This window comes from Erpetoichthys calabaricus, chromosome 11, assembly GCF_900747795.2.
Source record: "Erpetoichthys calabaricus chromosome 11, fErpCal1.3, whole genome shotgun sequence".
Taxonomy (NCBI): domain Eukaryota; kingdom Metazoa; phylum Chordata; class Cladistia; order Polypteriformes; family Polypteridae; genus Erpetoichthys; species Erpetoichthys calabaricus.
This window is the reverse complement of record NC_041404.2, coordinates 38,269,947-38,291,280: the sequence shown is the minus strand read 5'-3', so window position 1 is coordinate 38,291,280 and position 21,334 is coordinate 38,269,947. Positions and strand designations below refer to the sequence as shown.

At 36.5% G+C, this 21,334-nt stretch overlaps 1 protein-coding gene across 2 annotated transcripts in view; it reads left to right on the top strand.

Moving 5' to 3' along the window:
- Positions 1-21,334, top strand: part of slit3 (slit homolog 3 (Drosophila)) — a 566,711-nt gene that overhangs the window by 460,503 nt on the left and 84,874 nt on the right. For both annotated transcript variants that reach the window (XM_028812973.2, XM_051933851.1), the window contains 5 exons: positions 4,106-4,256; positions 6,179-6,253; positions 7,710-7,853; positions 11,434-11,577; positions 17,784-17,947. In XM_028812973.2, the coding sequence (XP_028668806.1) occupies positions 4,106-4,256; positions 6,179-6,253; positions 7,710-7,853; positions 11,434-11,577; positions 17,784-17,947 (678 nt within the window). The remainder of the gene's footprint in view (positions 1-4,105; positions 4,257-6,178; positions 6,254-7,709; positions 7,854-11,433; positions 11,578-17,783; positions 17,948-21,334) is intronic.

Below are 21,334 nucleotides of genomic sequence, written 5' to 3'. Positions count from 1 at the left end.
GTATGTATTGCAGTGAACTAAATAAAATAACCATAAAGAATAATTAATCCCTCCCTTAAAATTCCTTTTTGTTAAACTAGATAACCAAGTCAACAGTCTAACAAACTAAATCTCAGAACTGTATATAATTTAATTTGCTAAAAGTAAAGTGTTCAGTGGAAAACAGACTTTAACACCTCCAATGGGAATGACGATTGACTACATATGCCATATAGATTATGAAGTGTTCTGGCCATTTCTCAATCCTATCTTAGCAGCATTTTCGCATTTTTTAATAGCCTATGTGTTCATCAAGGTAGTTTTTTTTTTGCTTTTTCAAAGAATTTTAATTCACATATGCGTGAAATGTAGTTGAGGCTCTATGAGAATCATTCATTTCTTAGAACAACGAGTTTAGCTTAGATCAAACCAAGGTAACAGACATTTTGGAATGGCAGAATAAGTATAAAATAAGTCCAACAATTTGTAACTTTTACATATTGTTATAAAAAGTTTTAAAAGAATTTTATTTCGGTATTGCTCTAATCACTGCTCAAACTTAAAAAACACCTAATAAAAATCGTTGGACATCAGAGGTTTATGAATCATTTAAACATTTAAGGAATAATTTACTACAGCTGTGACCGTTAGACATTCAGATTGTTCATTACCTTTTTAATTACAGGTGGAAGCCTCAATTGTAGGAATCAGAGCAAATTTTCCTCAAAGATTCTCAGGCAAAGTAAGGCTACCTACAGTATATGTGATTACTTGTTAAAGAACCTAACAGTTTCTGACCAAAATTATAATGTGGGTAATCACGAATTCTTAGCAAGAAGAATCACAACATAGGTTTGAGGCTTTTGTAATGTATGCAGTCTGTACAAACATAATGCTTTTAATCACGGCCATTGTGAATACGCTAAGTGGTCTATATTTGTTCATGTTTGTTATTTCTTAGTGAGCAGGTTAGAAGACTCTATAAGTGGAGGCATTATTTCCTCTGTTTGAAGGAAATGAGTAGCCAATTTATTTCAGGAACTATTTTTAATAGCCTAAATAACTGACTAACCAGAGGGTAAAATTAGTGTACCTGTTAGTTGTCATACACTGACAAAAAAGATCCGAGCTAGATTACACTTTGGTCCAAATCAGGCTAGAAGTAAAGTTTTCCACTGCTGTCACAATTCTTTATTACAAAAACACCAAGCTTACAGGATTTTTTTGGGAGCTGGGGTGTAACAGATGTTTTGGCATATGATACTTGCTATACAGCAAACGTCTTCATGCAATGCCTTTTGGGTTTGTTACAATCCATACCACCATCAAGGAAAGCTTGCAATGAAATTTCCATGAATTTTGAAGAATGTTCATTTCATTCTTCTAAAGAAAATTCCCCTCAACAAAATTATTAACTATTGTATTCATTTAGGAATTATTTTCAGCCTCATCGGATTCAAAAAGTAATTTCAAATCCATCCATCCATTATCCAACCCGCTATATCCAAACTACAGGGTCATGTGGGTCTGCTGGAGCCAATCCCAGCCAACACAGGGCGCAAGTCAGGAAACAAACCCTGGGCAGGGCTCCAGCCCACCACAGGGCACACACGGGACAATTTAGGATCGCCAATGCACCTAACCTGCATGTCTTTGGACTGTGGGAGGAAACCGGAGTACCAGGAGGAAACCCACGAAGACACTGGGAGAACATGCAAACTCCACGCAGGGAGAACCCAAGAAGCAAACCCTGGTCTCCTAACTGCGAGGCAGCAGCCCTACCCACTGCGCCACCATGATGCCCCGTAATTTGTTTGAAATTTTGTAGGTACATCTGTGCTAAGATAGAAACACCAACAAATTTGATGTCTGGTTACCATTCTGAAATTAACGGGCAGACAGAGGACCCCTGCAGATTTAGTTTTTCTCTCCAGCCTAAATGGTTTTTTTTGTTTTTTCTGTTCTCCCAGCCATCTGACCTTATCACTGAATATAAGAACACTACACTTCTATTTGATATTTATCTGTTTTTAAGATAGTTTAGATTTGTTTGTGTTTTTTTCTTTCTTTTTAAATACATTTGGGAACACGCACTTTTATTTTATATTGTTTTCTACATTATTGCTGTTGTTTTTCTTATTGTTGTCAAACTTTAGTCTTTTTAATGACGTTAATACAGGGACATTTTGGGGTTGTTTTTTCTCATGGACAATACCATTTTTAGTTTTGTATTTATGGTAACAGTCATGTTCTTGTTGTGTTGTCGTGTAATTCAACAGTGTCCCTGCATGTGACATGACTGAGTCAACTACAAATAAAATGGAAGAGTGCAGCATTCAGCATTCATGATTTGGATTAAATAAAACAAACACTTAAGGATCCAGTTACTTCCACAATTCATTTTGATTTTTTGCTGATTTTTTTTTTCCTCTCATATTGTGTGACGATCCCGGTCAGCTCCATGCTACCTGGTTGTTTCCAGGAATCTCTTGAACCTGAAACTGTCAATATTCATAAACCAAGCTGAAACAGGCAAATGAAGACACACACAACCATCAAGGGGTTGGTAAACATGTGCAAAGTGCTTTTATTAAAACCAAATAAAAGTGTTCCAAAGTGCAGTGCAAAATCTTCAATAAATAAATAAATAATCTATAAAATCCAAAATGTGTCAAGTGGAGGTTAAAATGTTTAATAAATAATCCACTAAAAACAAGGTTAACATCCCAGGTAGGTTCATCTTTTAAAATAGTCATGAGTCCCAGTGCCTCGGTCTAAACTCTGGCATCTTCTCAGCATATCCTAACAGAACCTTGCAGCATGAGGAGAGCATCCACTAAATCTTGGGTTCGGGTTCCTACTGCTAATCAGTCGGAGTCTGCAGGACTCCCTTCCACATCCCACGCATGTCTTCCTCAGTCACTCTGTCAGCATCCGAAGGGAGATTCTGCACAACAGGGCCACTCCTGCTCCTCTGTGTTGTTCCAAGCAGCACCTTTTCTCCAGCCACACGCTCGAGAGCAGGCCTGCCACTCACTTCTTTGGGAGTATACTCCCGACCACCCGCCTCCTTCCCCTCCTGTAATCTCCTTTCTCTCGGTGATCTCTCCTCCTTTTCTGATGTGATCTCATCTCTTTTCAATCTCCTTTCCTTTTCATTTTTGATTTCTGCTCGATCTTATTGATCTGACCTTCTGTTTTTTTATCCTCTTTAAAAAAAAACACAAGCCTTGGTGTTTCTTTCTAAACAGACATCTCTCCAGCTTATGCTTTATGGATTCCTCAGCACAAGGAGACATCTACCGGCAGGCGCAGACAACCCATTAATCCAGCTTGGTCCCCTGTTGCCAGTCCATCAGCATTCACAGGGCGCTGTGCTGAGCTTTGCTACTTGCTCCCTCCATGACACTGTCCGTCGGGCTTCTGTGGGATCCTCACGGAGCACTTGGTTGCTCCTGCTCCAGCGTTCTCAGCAGCTCCTCTACCCCTTCTTGGACGTCTGGCCACACGCTCTGCACACTTTCCCATCCACCTGCTTCCCCTCTTATGTTGCACCGTCTTTGTCCCGTTTCTGCCCCTCTCTCCTTTCCTTTTCTTTTCTTTCATCACCTCCAATCCTTCTTTCTCTTCTCTTTGTTCTCCCTTCTCTGCCATGCAGTTTCCCTATATACTGCCCGATTGGGTGCAGGTGTTGTCCTCCGTGTATGAATGAAGCACCTGGCTGATCCATTTGCATTTTCACATGAATCTGCAAACAGCCAAGTACCCCAGTCAACCTCGGAGCAGCATCAGCATATGTACACCCACACCCGTTCAGAGCCTGAACACTCTGGAACCTGATTATTTATTTAAAAATTGTGTTTCACCACAGGCCTCTTATCACATATTGACAGTTTGTTTGTTTTTTGGCACTGACTAGACCTTTCGACCGTTCTTCTGGTTTGCTCCTTTTAAAAAGTTAATAATTTTGTGCTCTATTCATTCAACATTGTCTATCCTTTTATACAACCCTATTCCTCCTTGGCCACAATAGTGCTGAGGGGTATTTTATTTAGTCTGTCTTTATGATGAGATAGGCATAATATGAAGATCATAAAAAATAATGTTTTTTTTTTTCTCAATCTAGGAACAGAAGACTATCGTACTCGACTGAGTGGTGACTGTTTCCAAGACCTGGTGTGCCCAGATCGCTGCCGCTGCGAGGGTACCATTATAGACTGTTCCAACCAGAAACTGACCCGTATTCCAGCTCATCTCCCAGATCACACCACTGACCTGTAAGACCTATTAGTACAATTGATTGAAATTTACATAGGGCTATACAGTTTTAATCATGTTACTCATGTTACTGAGTTTTTGTTACAATGTGTAGTACATTCGAGTTAAGCTCAAATGTGCAGTATCCAATAACTGTATTTAATAATTTGTTCTTTGCTGTGTTGTACAGTATATCTTAAATTGGGAGCACATAACTTTCAGATACTACTTACAACAGCAATAGGAAACACTTTTAAGAAAGGCAGAACAAGTTTAACACTAGAATCCCTGAAGCCAACGAAAAAAGTAGTAATACCAGGACACCTTAAATCCCTTCACACCACCCCATCAGCGTCTTTGTTTTGTAAATGTGTTGATCAACACAAGCAGTAAGCAGCCTGCTATCCCATCCCCCCCACCGACGCAGCTGAGGTTCTCCCAGCTCAAGTCTCTTTATCTGGATGTGAGGTGCCTAGAGTTGTATAGGGTAAATAATATATTGTTATTTGGAATACATACATTTCATGTGTGTTCCGTGTCTACAATGATCTGGGTAAATGTAGATGACAGGAAATGCGAGGCAAGAAATGCTGAAAACATATCTAAAACAGAAATTCTTTCCAAGTTATAGTAATAATGATGTGAAATGTATAATGTGTGAAGACTTTAGTCCAAACATCAAATAAACACGTGCGCTTTTACTCAAGAATATAACCAAATAAAAAAAATCATTCTGTTTACATGTTGCTGTCAATGAGTTAAAAACCCAAGCTTTGCAATTGTGCCAAAATATGATGTATGATAAAGAGACTTGAGCTGGGAGAACTTCAGCTGCGTCAGTGGGGGGAATGGAATAGCAGGCTGTTTGCTGCTTGTGCTGAATGACACATTTGCAAAACAAAGACGCTGATGGAGAGGTGCAAAGGAATTTAAGGTGGCCCGGGATTACGACTTTTTTTGTAGGCTTCAGGGATTCTAGTGTTAATAAAAAGCTTTGATGTCAACTGTTTTCTACAAATCTGCACAATGACTCTATTTTTGGTGTAATGGTGAAGTGCATTCTATAGCATATATACTTTGCTTTATTAAATCTGTCTCTGTGTTACCTACCCTTACTACTGTTACTGCAATTGTAAGGTATTTTCAAAAATATCATCACAAGAAACATTTTAACTGTAACAGTGATGTAAAGGAATACCTTATTGTACCTTGTAAAATGAGAAAATACACAATGTTACTCCTTCTCTCTTTTTCATAGAAGCAATCATGTAAACATTTTGCTAACTGACTTAATGGGAACTAAATGTTAAATATTTTCTGGTAGGTTATGAAAGTTTTGCCATTATCAGTACAATCTGAGGCTAATAAAGGTTCAGAAGAACAGTGCACAACACACATCTTCAGCCTGCCTGCCTGTGTGTTCATAGTTTAGAGAATTAGAGCAATGTGAAAGAAACACTAGAAAAATAGGAAGACCTTTCTTCTCAAAATGCTTAAAGAAAGAGAGAGTTTTACAGGTCACAATTGTGTAATTAGATGCCTGAAGAAGTTGAACAAGAAACTGCTCAGCACATGTATCTCTTCCAGTCACAGCATGTCAGTCAAGCATGAGAAGAAGCTGCTGCAGCACAGACATACTTTGTATATGTAAAATACTATATAAAATATAATTGGTGAATGCTAATATATCAGGAGAATGGGTTTGACTATTGCACAATAAACTCACAGTATTTAGACATTAGTTAATTTTATGGATGTATGAAATATTTTGTGATCTTCTTAACATGCTTTTACCTTGTTTTGGTAACTCTAAAACCATCTTAGAAGGATCTTGATTTCACAAGATAACTGAAGAACCCAATTATTGATGACTTCAATGTTGCAGAAAGTTCCACAGCCTGACGACAACTCCAGCTATTTTAATGTTTTTGTTTTCCCACAGACGCTTGAATGATAATGAAATTGCCATCTTGGAAACCACAGGAATCTTTAAGAAGCTCCCCAATCTTCGTAAAATGTAATTAGGTTTCATCTTTATTTGTGTTTTACACAAATTATAAATTATTGGCTGATAAAAGCATATTTGGGACTGACAGATACATAGTCATAAAATATAGCAGTTTTGGTCTTTCAAGAATTATTTTTTTAATTTCAGTTTTTATTCACATTGCATAATATTTGCTCTTCATTGTAATTTTGTTAATGTATTACTTTACAATTGTGCCAAAACATGATGTATGAAGGAAGAAAAATCTCTTCATAGATTATTGTTGACTAAACTACCTGAAATTTTTAATTTTATACTTTTTTGTATTTGAGATTCTTCATACCTGTTAATACAGGCTTATCCCATAGAAAGTGTTTCACTGGGAGCACTGTCAACAACCATTATAATTGTAACACCTGCAGTATTAGGGAACAGATAAACAGTTAGCCATGAAATATTTATATTGAAGAAACCAAATTGCCTTAAAACATATTAAAACAGTTACAGACACCTTTGATTCAGGACAGGAAGTTTTGGCTTCTAAAAGGAATTTCTTTAAGGCACTCAAGTATATTTGACATTGAGATATACTTGCTAATGTTGGGGTCTGCCTTGTTGAAAGGTGTCTTTTCAGGTGGTTGAGCAATTATATGAGCAAAAAAAAAAATTTGTCATACGTAAATAAAATCCTCCTGTCATTTAGTTGAAACTGACAATCCCATGGTGTGTTTTTGGATGTTTGATTATTGTACAAATGCACTACATTCTACGTTTTGCACTATGTTGTATATATGATGGCTTGAAATTATAATGTTCATATTTTGCATTCTGATTTCACTAAACTTCCTGAAAATGGTAACCTTGTTGCAAGATCCACAATTGTTCTTAACTTTCTAGTATGACTGTGATGCTGAAATCTCTGATACTGTACTGTTACATTTCAGGTTGCACATTGGGGAGGAAGATAATTGGTGTTTGACTCAACCAGCATCGTGCCTGGGAAAGCCACATACATTCTGTAGCTTACATTGTAAATCACTGTAAATTAGTTGTATTTTCCAAGCGAGATGAGTGTTAATATATTTAACCATACGAGTGCTCTGTAGGACTAATGTTTGAGAGATCATGAAGGCAGTGTTCCTATGTAAACAGTAAGGTCATTCAGCATTTAGAACTTGTTAGATGCCATTTCAAAACCATCACCCAGTGCATGTTTACTGGCCCCGGAAGACTCTCAATCTTGAGTGTATAGCCATTGCAAATTTAATTTTTCCATCTGAGGCATTCCTCAGGACTCTTGACTTAGGATATAATAACTAATTTGGGCACAGATTGACAAACTGAGGCCATCACCCTGTCAAAGCTTTGCAATTATTTATAACTTTAATATTTTTTTAAAACTATGTTTATGGTAACACAAATATAAATAAGCAAAACTCAACATAACATTGGAGTTTCTAATTTTGTCTAATTTATTGTCACATAGTAACCTGAGTAACAACAAGCTGAGGGAAATACGTGAAGGAGCCTTTGATGGTGCTGGAAATGTGCAAGAGTTACTATTGACTGGGAACCAACTGGAGATGATGCATGGGCGCATGTTCAGGGGACTGACGGGACTCAAAACACTGTGAGTGAGACACTATCTGTTTTATCTGTCTGTCCTTCATAATGATCACCACTCTAAATAGGTTAGGATCAATGACAAATTAATTCAATTCAATTTATGTTTGTATAGCGCTCTTCAGTGAGTGAAGGTGTAGAGCACAAGTAAAATTCATCTGTTCATCCATGTTTTGAACCCTTTTCTTTTTATTCAGGGTCTGGGGAAGCCAAAGCGCAATTCTCTATGGAGTATCAAACACAAGTCACAAACCTTCCCTGTTCAATGGTGGACATAATGCCACACACAGCCAAGCTATCTTGCCTCTGGTTGCTGTAAGAGTAAATGAAAACTTCTCTAAAAAACAACATAAACACAGAGAGAATATGCATATTACACCCTGGCAGTGATTAGGCCTGTATTAAAATCTAGTCTCCTGCTTCTGAAGAAGCAGTAGTAATCAGTGAACATTAATTAGAAAAAAGAAAATTATTTTTAATGGATTATATAGTGCCCATAAAATATTCACCTTGCTTGGACTTTTACACGTTTTATTGTTTTAAAATGTTAAGGCACTTTATTATAATTATTTCATTGTCCAACATAAAAAATCTCTAGAATATCCAAGATGGAGTAAAAAAATTCAGCAGTGTTCCTGCTAGTCCTGTCAGATATGCCCTAACCCCTGTAACTAGTTGAAGCTGCTGTGGCAATGCTATGGCATGTGACAACTTCTCTGTGCTTATTATGACATATAACCAAAGTCACATTGTGTCTCAATATAAAACCATTTTAGCAATGACCCAATCAATGCACAAATTTCATTTTTAGCCAAGAATATATGACAGGAGCTGAAAATTGTTTTCATCAACAATCCCCTGAGCAACTCAAGTAATTTTACTAAGAGGGATGGAAGAAAACCTGCAGTGCCCAGATGTGTAAAGTTGGTAGACACTTATCCGAAAAACTGTAACCACTTCTAAAGGTGCTTCTACCAACTATTCTGTCATAGAATCAGCCATTTTGTTTTTTTAGTTTATAAGTAATTTAAAAGGCTTTTACATTATATTATTTTGGAGGTGTTTTGGTGTTAGGAGAGGTGTGGATGCTTATAATGGTATCCATTAGTTTATTTTCTGAACCTACCGATTCCATTGCAGGGTCAAGCAGATCCAGCAACTATTCAAGTCGCATGGAACACAAAGCAAGAATTCTGCCTACTCTAGACAGGATGCCTGTACATGCTGAGGCACACTAACATATACAGTTACACTTGTTCAAAGCCTGACAGTTTCAATTCATTAATTAACCTCGCATATTAGTCTATTAAAAAGAAGAGAGTATAGTACCCACAAAAAAACAATGTGAATACTTGCAGAACATGAAAGCTCCACACAGACTTACTGAATCAGGTCAGGTCCAAATCACAAGTCTGTACAGTTACTAAGCCACCATGCCTTGATTAAAAATCAGAACATATTAAAGTCAAGTTAATTCATTAATTAATTCCTCTATAGAAAGATACAAGGATGACATATGCATTTTTTACAATGAAAACCTGTACTGTGTGGCAATGCAGTCACTGCTATGCTGTAATATGACATTCAAGGAATTTCGTGAAGACTAAACCATTGCAAAAGGTCTATAAAGATAATTTAGGAATAATAAACATCCATCCATCATCCAACCCACTATATCCTAACTACAGGGTCACGGGGGTCTGCTTTAGCCAATCCCAGCCAAAACAGGGCACAAGGCAGGAAACAAACCCCGGGCAGGGCGCCCACCCACACACCAAGCACACACTAGGGACAATTTAGAATCGCCAATGCACCTAACCTGCATATCTTTGGACTGTGGGAGGAAACCCATGCAGACACGGGGAGAACATTCAAACTCCACGCAGGGAGGACCTGGGAAGCAAACCCAGGCCTCCTAACTGCGAGGCAGCAGCACTATCCACTCCGACACCGTTCCGCCCTGAGTAATAAACACTGAACAGCAATTAACAGGTAATATACAGAGTGTTCTTCTGCAATGTTTGCAAATGTGTGCCTCTAGCCTGGCAAGTACCCCATCTGTGTTCCAACTGACACATTACTCTTGAAAATCTTAGTTATTTCTTGTTAGTAGTAAGCTCTGACTATAGATAGGCATGCTTTCCAAATTTTGATAGTTACCGCTACTACACAGTTATCATGGAATATTTAACATTAAGCATAAATCAGCATAGAACGTAACCACTTTGTTTAAATCCCAGACGCAATGCCTGTCTGTAAGAGAAAGGAGAAGAATTGCCCGTTATTATATCCAAAGTAGTATTAGAAAAAAAAAACAAATTGAAATGGGTTGGGGCCAACGACTCCACAATCCAGGGTCTGTGCCTGTGTTGTCTGTGTTAAATTTGTGAATTGTACCTGTGTCTGCATGGTTTTTTCTATAGGCATGGGGCTTAATTTTTACATCCCTTAAACATGAAGATTATGAAGTTGAATTTGTAAATCTAAATTGTTTCAATGTATGCAAATGTTCCTGTGTACATGTTCATGGCAGTCCATATTTTTTAAGTTGCACCTACTGCTTCTAGGAAGGACACCAGCCATTCTACAGGAGTACAGTTGAATATATGGTAATAAGGAACGAAAAGTTTAATCTTTGTCATCCTTTCACATGTTGTGGAATGAGTCATTTAAAAATGGAAGTTTACTGTGTCTGCTCACAGATAACTTTTACTGCTGAACAAGTCATATTCTATACTGGCCTTCTGACTCTCCTTCCTTAGATTTGTCTCATTGCATTGTTCTTGAAGATCCAGTTCAAAGCTCTTGAGTTGACTTATGATTCTCTGAATGGTTCTGCACCTGAATTTGATCTCTCCATGTGTCCCTTGCCTGATGTCTCTGTTCTGCCTATCTGCTGATGTTCCCTTGTCTTATCAGATGTCCCAAATCTGGACAATGCTTCTCCGTTCTTGCTCCAAAGCTTTGGGATGATCACTCTATTGCCATTTGAACTCTATCCAATTTACTCACATTTTGGTGTCTTTTGAAAACACACCTTTTCATTAAATATTTGGGCCTGTACAGTTTCTCTTCTACAGGATAGCAAAGAGTTTAGGATGCTGATTCTTGTCTCGGGCTGTCTGCAGATATACTTATATTGAAGTAGTGCTACTCCCTTTTGCTTGTTTTTTTTATCTTGTTTTGTTCTGCTTTTAATGGTTACACCTTCTAGATATTCTTGTACATGTTATAATTTGCTTTGTAAGATGCCTTGGATGAAGGTCATGTTCATCTGTGATATGCCTGTACAGTATCTTTGTAATTAGCACCACTATAGTAACATCAGGATTAAATGGTTTATCTGATTTTATCTGTTCTTAAAAGGCATTACATTTTCATTTTTATGAATAAATCCAGTGTGTAAAATAAATTAGTTTTAAATCAGAGCAGCCAGCCTGAAGTAATAAATTAATATTCACTGTATACTGGGATAGAGGGTACACATGTCATTTAAATGTTACTGTTTTGCTTTCCTATGATGTCACAGAGCTGATGGTATGAACATGTCATATTATATTTAACTTACTCTCCTCATTCATTTTCAGGATGCTGAGAAGCAACTTAATCACATGTGTGGACAACAACACCTTCACAGGTCTCAGCTCGGTGCGGCTACTGTCCCTCTATGACAATCACATCTCCAGCATCACTCCAGGAGCTTTTAGCACCCTCGTCTCTTTGTCCACTATGTAAGAATTTACTGAGAATTTGCAACCATTTAAAAAAATGTGGGTCATCACACTCTGGCAAGATGCTCTCTTTTTCAGTTTTTGTGAAGAAAGGAGAAAATTCAGATATGTTCAGGTGTAGGCCTTCTGATTTCAGATTTATTTTCATAGTAAAGTGTGAAGCCAGATAAAGAAGATTTCCTGTCATAGATAGGTGAAATGGGAATTCTCCAAATACGTGAGAATTAAGGTGCAGGTGTTTGTAAGAGCAAGAAACCCTCTAGGATTTTTTTTTTATTTAAGTAGGGAAATCACAATTTTCACTGAGGACTGGAGTGTCTGGAAAGTAATGTTTTCTACTGTTAGATGGCATAAGGAAGGTCGTAGTTTCTCCTATTTATTTGGAGAGGCAAACACCTTAGAGACATTGCTGAGAGTCAAGGCAGTTTGGAGTGCAATTAACTGAGTTATCTAGAATACTATAAACTATAAAGTAGCCTATTAGTTTCAGATGGACTGAGTCTGCCTACAGTATATATGGTTTGCAGGAACAATCCAAAACCATTTGTGTGTAATCCTGGATTGTGAATGGGAAGATGAACCTATGCGACATGTGATCTACTAGTCTCTTTCACAATGAGAAAGTAAGCTGACACAGGTCCCTTTTTGCAGTATTGGTAAGGAAATGTTGTGTGCAATATCCAAACCACACAAACTCCTTCAACTTCCAGCTATTCAGTGTTTGGAATGACATGGTTAATGACTGGCTTTCGAGGAGCAAAGAAAGGGACCTTTTAAATCACAAGTGGCATCCAGGACCAATTCAGTTGCTGTGCAGAGTCCATGCCTATTTCTATTCTTCTGCCCCCACCCCACCCCCCAACCCCCATCTTCCTCCCACTGTTTGCTCTTGCAAATGCATCACAAATGCTTGAGAGCTCATTAATTACCCTGTGGCTCATACCACCGGTTTTGATGCCAATATTGCCTCTCTTCAAATACCAACGTGTCTGTGAACACAGGGTACATAGTGCACTAGGATTACCAAGCTGAAATTTCTGAGTGCTGCTAGGATATCCATGGCCAAGATGGGCAAATTTGGTATTTTTTCTTAAATTGAAGTTGGCAAGTGTATCCACAAACCGGAAAATCTTTTGGAAAGGGTGCAGTTAGGGATGGGTTAGGCTTGTGTAGGAGTATTCTTGACTAGGGCAGCAGTTTTATTTTTCAGTTTATTTCCTTATTTTTTGCAATATACAGTAAGCATTTCTGTTTTTTCCAGGAAAAAGACAATTTTTTAAGTTCAAAGTTAATCTATAAAATTAAATACAGCTCTATCCAAGTTGCAGGACTCTGTGCACTTCACCAAAGAAACATTTCAAATCATTCAATCCAAAATGAGGAGAAGCAATCTGCAAACTATTAATATAGATTAATGTAGATTTCATGCCTATTTAAAAGGCAATTACAATAACAAAACTTACAATTCTGGCATATTACAAATTTGTAAAAGTTTTCTTTAGTAATGTATCTTAATAATTATGTCAGTAAAATGCTTTAGAATTTTTTATAGTAAGACAATTGGTTTATTAGCAGCCGGCTCCATAAAACTTTCAAGTTGAAGTGTAAAGTTAAATATGTATCATATGCTATGCAAATATAATCTGTAAGTGTGTGGTCACACTGTATTTGCTGAGCCATAATAGTCAATTTCAACAAAGGTAACCGGGAAATCACAATAAATAGGGCTTGAACAAATTATATTAACTACTTTATATGTACACGTACAATTAATGAAGTAACATAGTGATTCATTTTTGACAGTAAGTAAATTCATATGGGAACTACTAAATATTTTCTGTAAAAATACATATTAAAAGGTTCACCTCTTTAAAAAAATATATGAAAACTCTCCTTTCATCAAATAACATTTTATCTCATCTCTTTATATAAAATTGTGCCATAAAAAATACACTGTGAAATTCTGAGAATTGTCAGATTTAAATATTCATTGTGAGATGTTAAGGCAATGCCATCGTCAATGTTACTGCAATATAATCAGATCTAAGTATACCCCTTTTACTATTAAAACACTGATATCAGACTTAAATAATAAAAAAAATTCAAATAAGCCTCATCCATTTTCACTTCATATAACTACCTCAGGTATCCTGTAACACTACAGTTATTTTCATTGATTTTTTATTTGGTTTTATTTTCTTAGAAAAGCATTGAAAAATTGTACATATAAGTAGGCTATATAGCATATAGCATACTATATAATCATCAAATTTTGTCATACTTTTGGAATACACTGCTTATAGTATATATATATATATACTGTATATATATATATATATATATATATATATATATATATATATATATACACACACATATTATATAATTTAGAATTAATAATTCACATGTATCTCCAAAATAAACAGAACACTTATATATGAATCATTCTGGTGTCTGCATAAGTTCTGTCATTGTTCTGACAGAAAAAGAGAATGTTCAGAAGTGAATGAAGTGTTGGATTGTAAGACTTTGTGAACTTAAAACACTTGTTAACTATTTCTTAAATTAAATGTGCACTTGGATCTTAACTAACCTTTTAACCTGTACCGCTGTTTACACAGTTTAAGATGCTAACCAGTCAGTATGCGAGCAGTATTGGCTTGTGCAAGCGCTTAATCCTTACTTACATTACAATGTGAAAGCCAAGCACTTTCATAAACTTGAAAATAAGTCAACATGACTGCACAGACAAAATGCAATGTTAGCAAAATGAAAGTGTATGGTTACAAAAAAGTCTGTTCTCTAGTGTGTTATTTTTGGCTATAGAAATGAATTTATTGTAATATTTCATATTATCTGTAGCCATGCAGTCTACAATACCACAAGAGGCATTTTCATTTGCTTACAACATGATTATATGCTTGTTTTTCTGTGTGACAGTAACTCCTGCCGATTATGACCCATGGGAATTTTAGTAAAAGCACAAATATGTAATTGAGTTAATGCACATGTAACCAAACATGCATTTGATTTACCTTTTTTAAATCAAAACAATGAATCACTGCAATATGAAAAGTGTTTACACTCAAAGTTAGCCAAGCAGAATCCAGACAGAAAGGCGTTATAGGAGAAGAATACAATTTTGTTTCCCTATTTTTTTTCTTTCTTTACTGAAACAAGAGAAGTTATACCCAACCATATGTGGGTTTTAAAAACAGCTGTCAATAATAATAGCTCTTTTATATTGTGCTCTGTATGTGTGTGTGCATTTCTGTTAGTGCGCTTGTCTCTCATTTCCAAATGAAACCATATGTAAGGTGGCATCCTCTTACCAGTATTTCTTAGCTACCATTTATTGTACGTGTCATATTCTACATGTCAGCCCACACATTTAACTGGAGCTTTCCATGCAGCTTCAAACTTAGTTTTTCAACACTGCAGACTTCAAAAGCTTACTCTCTGTTTTATTGTGGAAATGAACTTATGCAAGTCCTGCTATACTGCAGATACAGGTAACCTTAGAGCTATAGGTCTTTATCACATTTAAGATCTTTATTGGACAGCAGTTCCATTGTTGACAAAACATGTACTTTTATTTTTTACTTTAAAAAAATCCACCATTGTTCCTGTCCCTAAGAAAACAAATCCAACCTGTCTGAATTACACCCATCACACTAACGCCTATAGCAATGAAGTGCTTTAATAGGCTAGTCAAAAAATCACATATGCCCTTCTCTGTCAAAAGATCTGGATCCATTGCAGCTTGCATATTGCTCCAGTAGTTCCACAGAGGATGCCATCACCTTGATCCTTCAGACAGCACTGGCGCACCTGAACAGCTGGAGAGGGAATAACATACAAATGCTATATATAAACTATACCTCTGCATTTAACACAATAATCCCCTTTAAGCTTATTACCATGCTCCTGGACCTGAATCTGAGCTCTTCATTCGGCAGCAGGGTTTTTAACTTCTTGACAGGCAGAACCCAGGTGGTTCAGCTGGGTCGCCACACCTCCTCATCTCTCACTCTCCACACAGGTACTCCACAGGTCTGCATTCTGAGTCCACTGCTGTACTCCCTCTACACATATGACTAAACACCTGCACATGACTCTGACATCATTGAACAAGTGCTGATGACAGTGTTGTGATAGGTCTGATATCTAACAATAATGACCAGGCTTACCTGAATGAAGTGCGGAGTCTGTGACACTGGTGTCAGGACAATAGTCTGCTCCTGAATGTCAACAAGACAAAGGAACTGATTATGGACTTTGGGAGAATGCAGCAGAGGATCTACAACTGCCTCAGTATTAATAGCAACCAGGTGGAGAGGATGGATACTTTCAAATAACATGATGTCTATATCACAGAGAACCTAACCTGGTCCATACGCACCAATACTTTGGAAAAGAAGGCATGACAATATCTTTACCACCTCAGACACCTTAAGGACTTCTGGCTGCCCTCCCAATTACTAAAGAACTTCTATATGTGCACCATTGAAATTATTCTGACAGGACGACAAATTTATTCTGACAGAAAGAGTGGGGCAGTCAGCTGAATACATCACTGCATATGCACTCACTAACCTTCAGGACATATACATCAAGTGATGTTGGACTAGGGCAAAGAAACCTGCCAATGATTCCATCCAGCCCAGCAGTGACTGTTCTGTACTAGGGTCAGGTAAGCACTACTGCTGGCTAACATCTAGCTCAGAGAGACTGAGGAAGAGATTTGTTCTGTAGTCCATACACATCTTGAACAAGGAAAGTTACTAGAACTGCAGGATGCCCTGTTGATTACCCCCTGACATTTAGTTATTTATTTATTATTTTTTTTACTATCACATATTTAAAAATCTATCAATCATTTCATTTATAAACTCATGTATTTTTGTTATTGTCCTTTTATTATTCCTTCTTAAGGCACAGTTGTTGGAGTTGAGAAACTACGTATTTCACTTCATATTTACTGTATGCATAATTTGTATTGATTTTATTTCAATTAAGGTGCTCGCCCTTTCTCTCATTATGAATTACCAAATACTATGTATGATGGATATTTTATATTTCCAAAAAACTAACACTTTTTTTTCTGTCATCAGAATGGTTTTGTGTGCTTGTTTCAAAAACCATGTGATTAGCCAGCACATCCCTGCAAATTATAAATTATTTTTGTGTCACATTTTAAAATGTTTCTACTATTTTTTGACCTAAACAGTCCTGCATAGCACAGTTTATATGCCACAAAGGCATGTGATCTTTATATACATTTCCATAAACTTGTAAATATAGTAAATTAACACAGTTGACACAATTTATTGCTTATGACCTAATACATGCACTTACTGAGCAAATATTAGGAACACCTGTACACCTTCTTGTTTAATGTTCATGACAATGAGTTCAGTGTTCTTCAGTGGCCTTTCCCGTCACCTGATCTGAACACCTATGAGATGTGCTAAAACAGAAGATTTTTCACAGAATAAATGTGTAGCTATGTAGTGTGATGCAATCATGTCAACATGGACCAGAATCTCAAAGAAATGTTTCCAACATCTTGTGCAATCCATGCAATGAAGAATTGAGGCCATTTTGAGAACAAAAGTAGGGTCTACACAGTATTAGTATAGTTGTTGCAAGAATTTGCTGCAGTGAGTATATATGACCCACATTTCGATTCAGGTACAGCACACAGACTGTCCTAATTGAAGTTGCCCATTTTCTATTTTAGTCATTTTGTCAGTTGAGAGAACTTATCTGAGTCCTTCATCCAGTTATTCAGGTACCACAAATTACACAGAATAGCAGTACTTTGCAAAAGTAATGTTTGCTGTCCTATAAATCTAATTAGTTAAGTGCATTATATAATATTAAATAAATAGTATTGATAATATTTGAATAAGCAACATGAAATGCAGTACAAGTAATTAATATTGCACCAAAGGACACTAAAATACTTTAGTCAGTTCTGAAAAAAGCTACAGAAATTACATTCTAAACAAGAGAGTAGCTATTTCCCAGATGAATATGTCTGTCACTGGTGCAAAATGTGGTGGGATCTGCAAGTTGGTTATTAATATCAGGTTTATAATCATGGAGGTTCCTTTACTTTTTCTTCCAAAGAAAAAAGAGTTAGGTCCTACCCTGGACGTGATCATAAAAGTAATGCCTGTGTTTCTGTTTTTCTCACCCAGCAACCTGCTTTCTAATCCATATGTGTGTGACTGCCATCTGGCCTGGTTGGGAAAGTGGCTGAAAAAGAAACGAATAGTGACTGGTAACCCCCGCTGCCAGAAGCCCGCTTTCCTAAAGGAAATACCCATTCAGGATGTGGCTGAACCTGACTTTATCTGTGATGGTAGGGCATAGCTACTTGCTCTTTTATTTTGTCATTACAGACATCAAAAAGAATATGTTTCATAATCAACTAATTTATAAACAGTGTGATAGGCATTTGTGTCTTATTCTTCTTCTTAGATCACTGTATAATTATCCCTTTTTCTCACAGCTGAGTAAAATGAAGAATTTTAAATTGTTTTATATTATTAAAGATTTATGTGCAAACCTGAAATTGAAAAAAAAACAATGTTCATCATTTGCTATTAATGGGTGCACAGTGACATAATGTTTGTTGATGCTGCCTCACATTTCTAAAGACTTGGGTTTCAGTGTGTGTTCCAGTTTCCTTTCACATTTCAAAACAGTATATGTGGGGTAAGGTAGCAGAGTTAAAGATGCTAAGATTCGCACTGGGTGTGACAAGGGTGGATAGGATTAGAAATGAATACATTAGATGGTCAGCTCAAGTTGGACAGTTGAGAGACAAAGTCAGAGAGGCGAGATTGCATTGGTTTGGACATGTGCAGAGGAGAGATGCTGAGTATATTGGGAGAATGATGGTAAGGATAGAGCTGCCAGGCAAGAGAAAAAGAGGAAGGCATAAGAGAAGGTTTATGGATGTGGTGAGAGAGGACATGCAGGTGATGGGTGTAACAGAGCAAGATGACGAGGACAGGAAGATATGGAAGAAGATGATCCACTGTGGCAACTCGTAACGGGAGCAGCCAAAAGAAGAAGAAAGAAGATACTCATAAAATATATACACAGGCAGACATTAAAGTTATTGGGAAAAGGATGCTAATGATAGATCTGCCAGGGAAAAGGAAAAGGGGAAGGCCTAAGCAAAGGTTTATGGATGTGGTGAGAGAGGACATGCAGGTGATGGGTGTAACAGAACAAGATGCAGAGGACAGGACTATATGAAAAAAGATGATCCGCTGTGGCAACCCCTAACGGGAGCAGCTGAAAGAAGAAGAAGATATGTGGGGTAAATTAGCAATTCAAAGTTGGTGAATATGAATGTGCCCAGTAATGGAGTTGCATCCTGATCAGGGTTATTTACTATCAAGGTGCTGGGAAATGTTAAAGATGCTTACAGCTCTGTGGGAAAAAGTCTCTCTGCATATATCTATCAATATACAGTTATTAACAACACACACCATTCTATAATTACTTACTAAGTAAGCTGGAGTATATAATACAATACGAAATACATTATCAATCTGACATCTCCAAATAGAATTAGGAAGCACTTAGAAAAGACCTGACATCAAGAACCAAGAACAATGCAGCTTTGGAAATAAGATAAATCAACCAAAATGTGACACAATAAAGTCATTACACAGTTTTCGAGGCCACTAAGTTAAGACAAATTTTAGATTCCACAGAGATGTGATGACTCAAGAGTATTAATTTAAAGTGTTGTATAAAAATTTTTAATTATGCTATATATATTAGATAGATAGATAGATAGATAGATAGATAGATAGATAGATAGATAGATAGATAGATAGATAGATAGATAGATAGATAGATAGATAGATACTTTAATTAATAAAGTATCTATCTATATACTTTTTCTTATGTTGAACCCTTATAATTTCAATTAATTTTATCTCATCCACAAACACCCAATACCCCAGAGTGACAAAGTAAAAAATTATGCAAATTTATTAAAATTCAAAAACTGAGATATAATGACTTAAATATTCAGACTCTTTGCTGTGATGCATTCTATTATATTCACAGGCATTGCTGCAGGTCTCTGTATTATTACAGGAGAGTGCACCAGTGGCAGTGTGCCATAATACTGTAATGTTATAAAGATGAGCCAAGGTAGATTAATCGAGTGTTAAATACCTGTTAAACAACAGTATCATCTACAACAGTGAAAAGAAAAGATTCAAATGGACCAAAGAACACAAACATTGAAGGGTGGATTTCTAGATGATTTCATACTTTTGACAATTTTAATCCATTATTTTTATATGGCCTTTTTATATGTGACTCTTTCTTTGAAACTCTTCTACTGAGGCTAATATCCCTGAGTCATCTTTTAACTATTGCAAATTATATCAGTACCTGTTGTATATTTAAGAAAGCAGCCAACTGTGGACCTATAAGATTTCTCAAACTTCAGACCTGATGTTCTTATCCTCTCATGCAGTTGTGCATCTGGGCCTTGCCCTTATTTTTCTATCCTACTTATGTCCAGTTTGTCCTCTTCTCTCAATTCAATATTGGACAACATTGCATGAGAGTTCTTCAGTTTTTTGGCAATTTGTCAAATGTTATTATTACCTTCATTTGTCTTGAGATAACTCTTCTGTGTTGACCACTTTTGAACCCAGAATGAAATTTCAGGAATGCAAGTACCTTGCATCCCATGAAAAGACAACTGACTTGCTTTATTGAACAGAGTAACATGTTCAGCTGTGCCAATACAATTACAAACGTTTTTCTAATAACCAATTAGCATCTAATCATGGTTGATTATGAATAAGTTAAAATAGTTCATCAATAGAACACTGGAGTAGTGACTGCTGCTGATAATGGGGCTTTGCTGTCATATGTGAGTAATAAGTTTTAAATCAGTTGTTTAAAGCAGTAATAGCCATTAGCAACACTAGCAATGTCTTGACTATATTTGTAAGTCAGTTTAATGGAGCCTTGATAAAAACAAAAGTATCAATTTTTATCAAACACATGAACATTTCTGGTTGATTTCAACATTCGACCACAGCCGCATTTGCATATATATATTAAAAATGTATATAAAGTAAATAATTTCTTTCACAAGTAGGCATTATTTCTGATAGCTTGCACATAGTGTTAGAAACAAACCAGATGTTTCAGATCAGTCTTTGAACTGAAAGGATGTGGAATTCATGTGTTTATGCAAGATAATAACATATATTTTTGATTTTGTCATTTGCTTTCCCTGACTGAGAAAAACAACCAAAAATTGGCTATGTCTGGCATAGAAGAAGATAAAATAGCATATCAAGGAAAAATCTTATCACCCCAGTTTTCTGGAAAAGATTCCAGAATTCATTTTCAGTGAACCCTAAAGTATTGTTTGCTTTTTCATTTTACTTTTATTTTTGCATTGCTGAAGGCAGGGAAATTTCACAGACGTTGTTTCAGTCTCCAGTTACTGAATGTAGAGCTATGCACTCCCAAGAGGAGAAACACAGTGTGACATTTGCCTGTACTCACTTTGAAGTGGTCCATAAACAACTATCTACTTCTACTCTGTTTACACTGAGTTAGCTGGGAGAAGAAGACCAGTTTGGAAGTCAGGTATCTGATACGTCCAGTGTTTCTGATATAGATGCCCTGTTTCCAGGATTTTTTGTTCTTTATTTCGCCTTATACAATTTCTTGTATTAGGAATTTGTTCGTT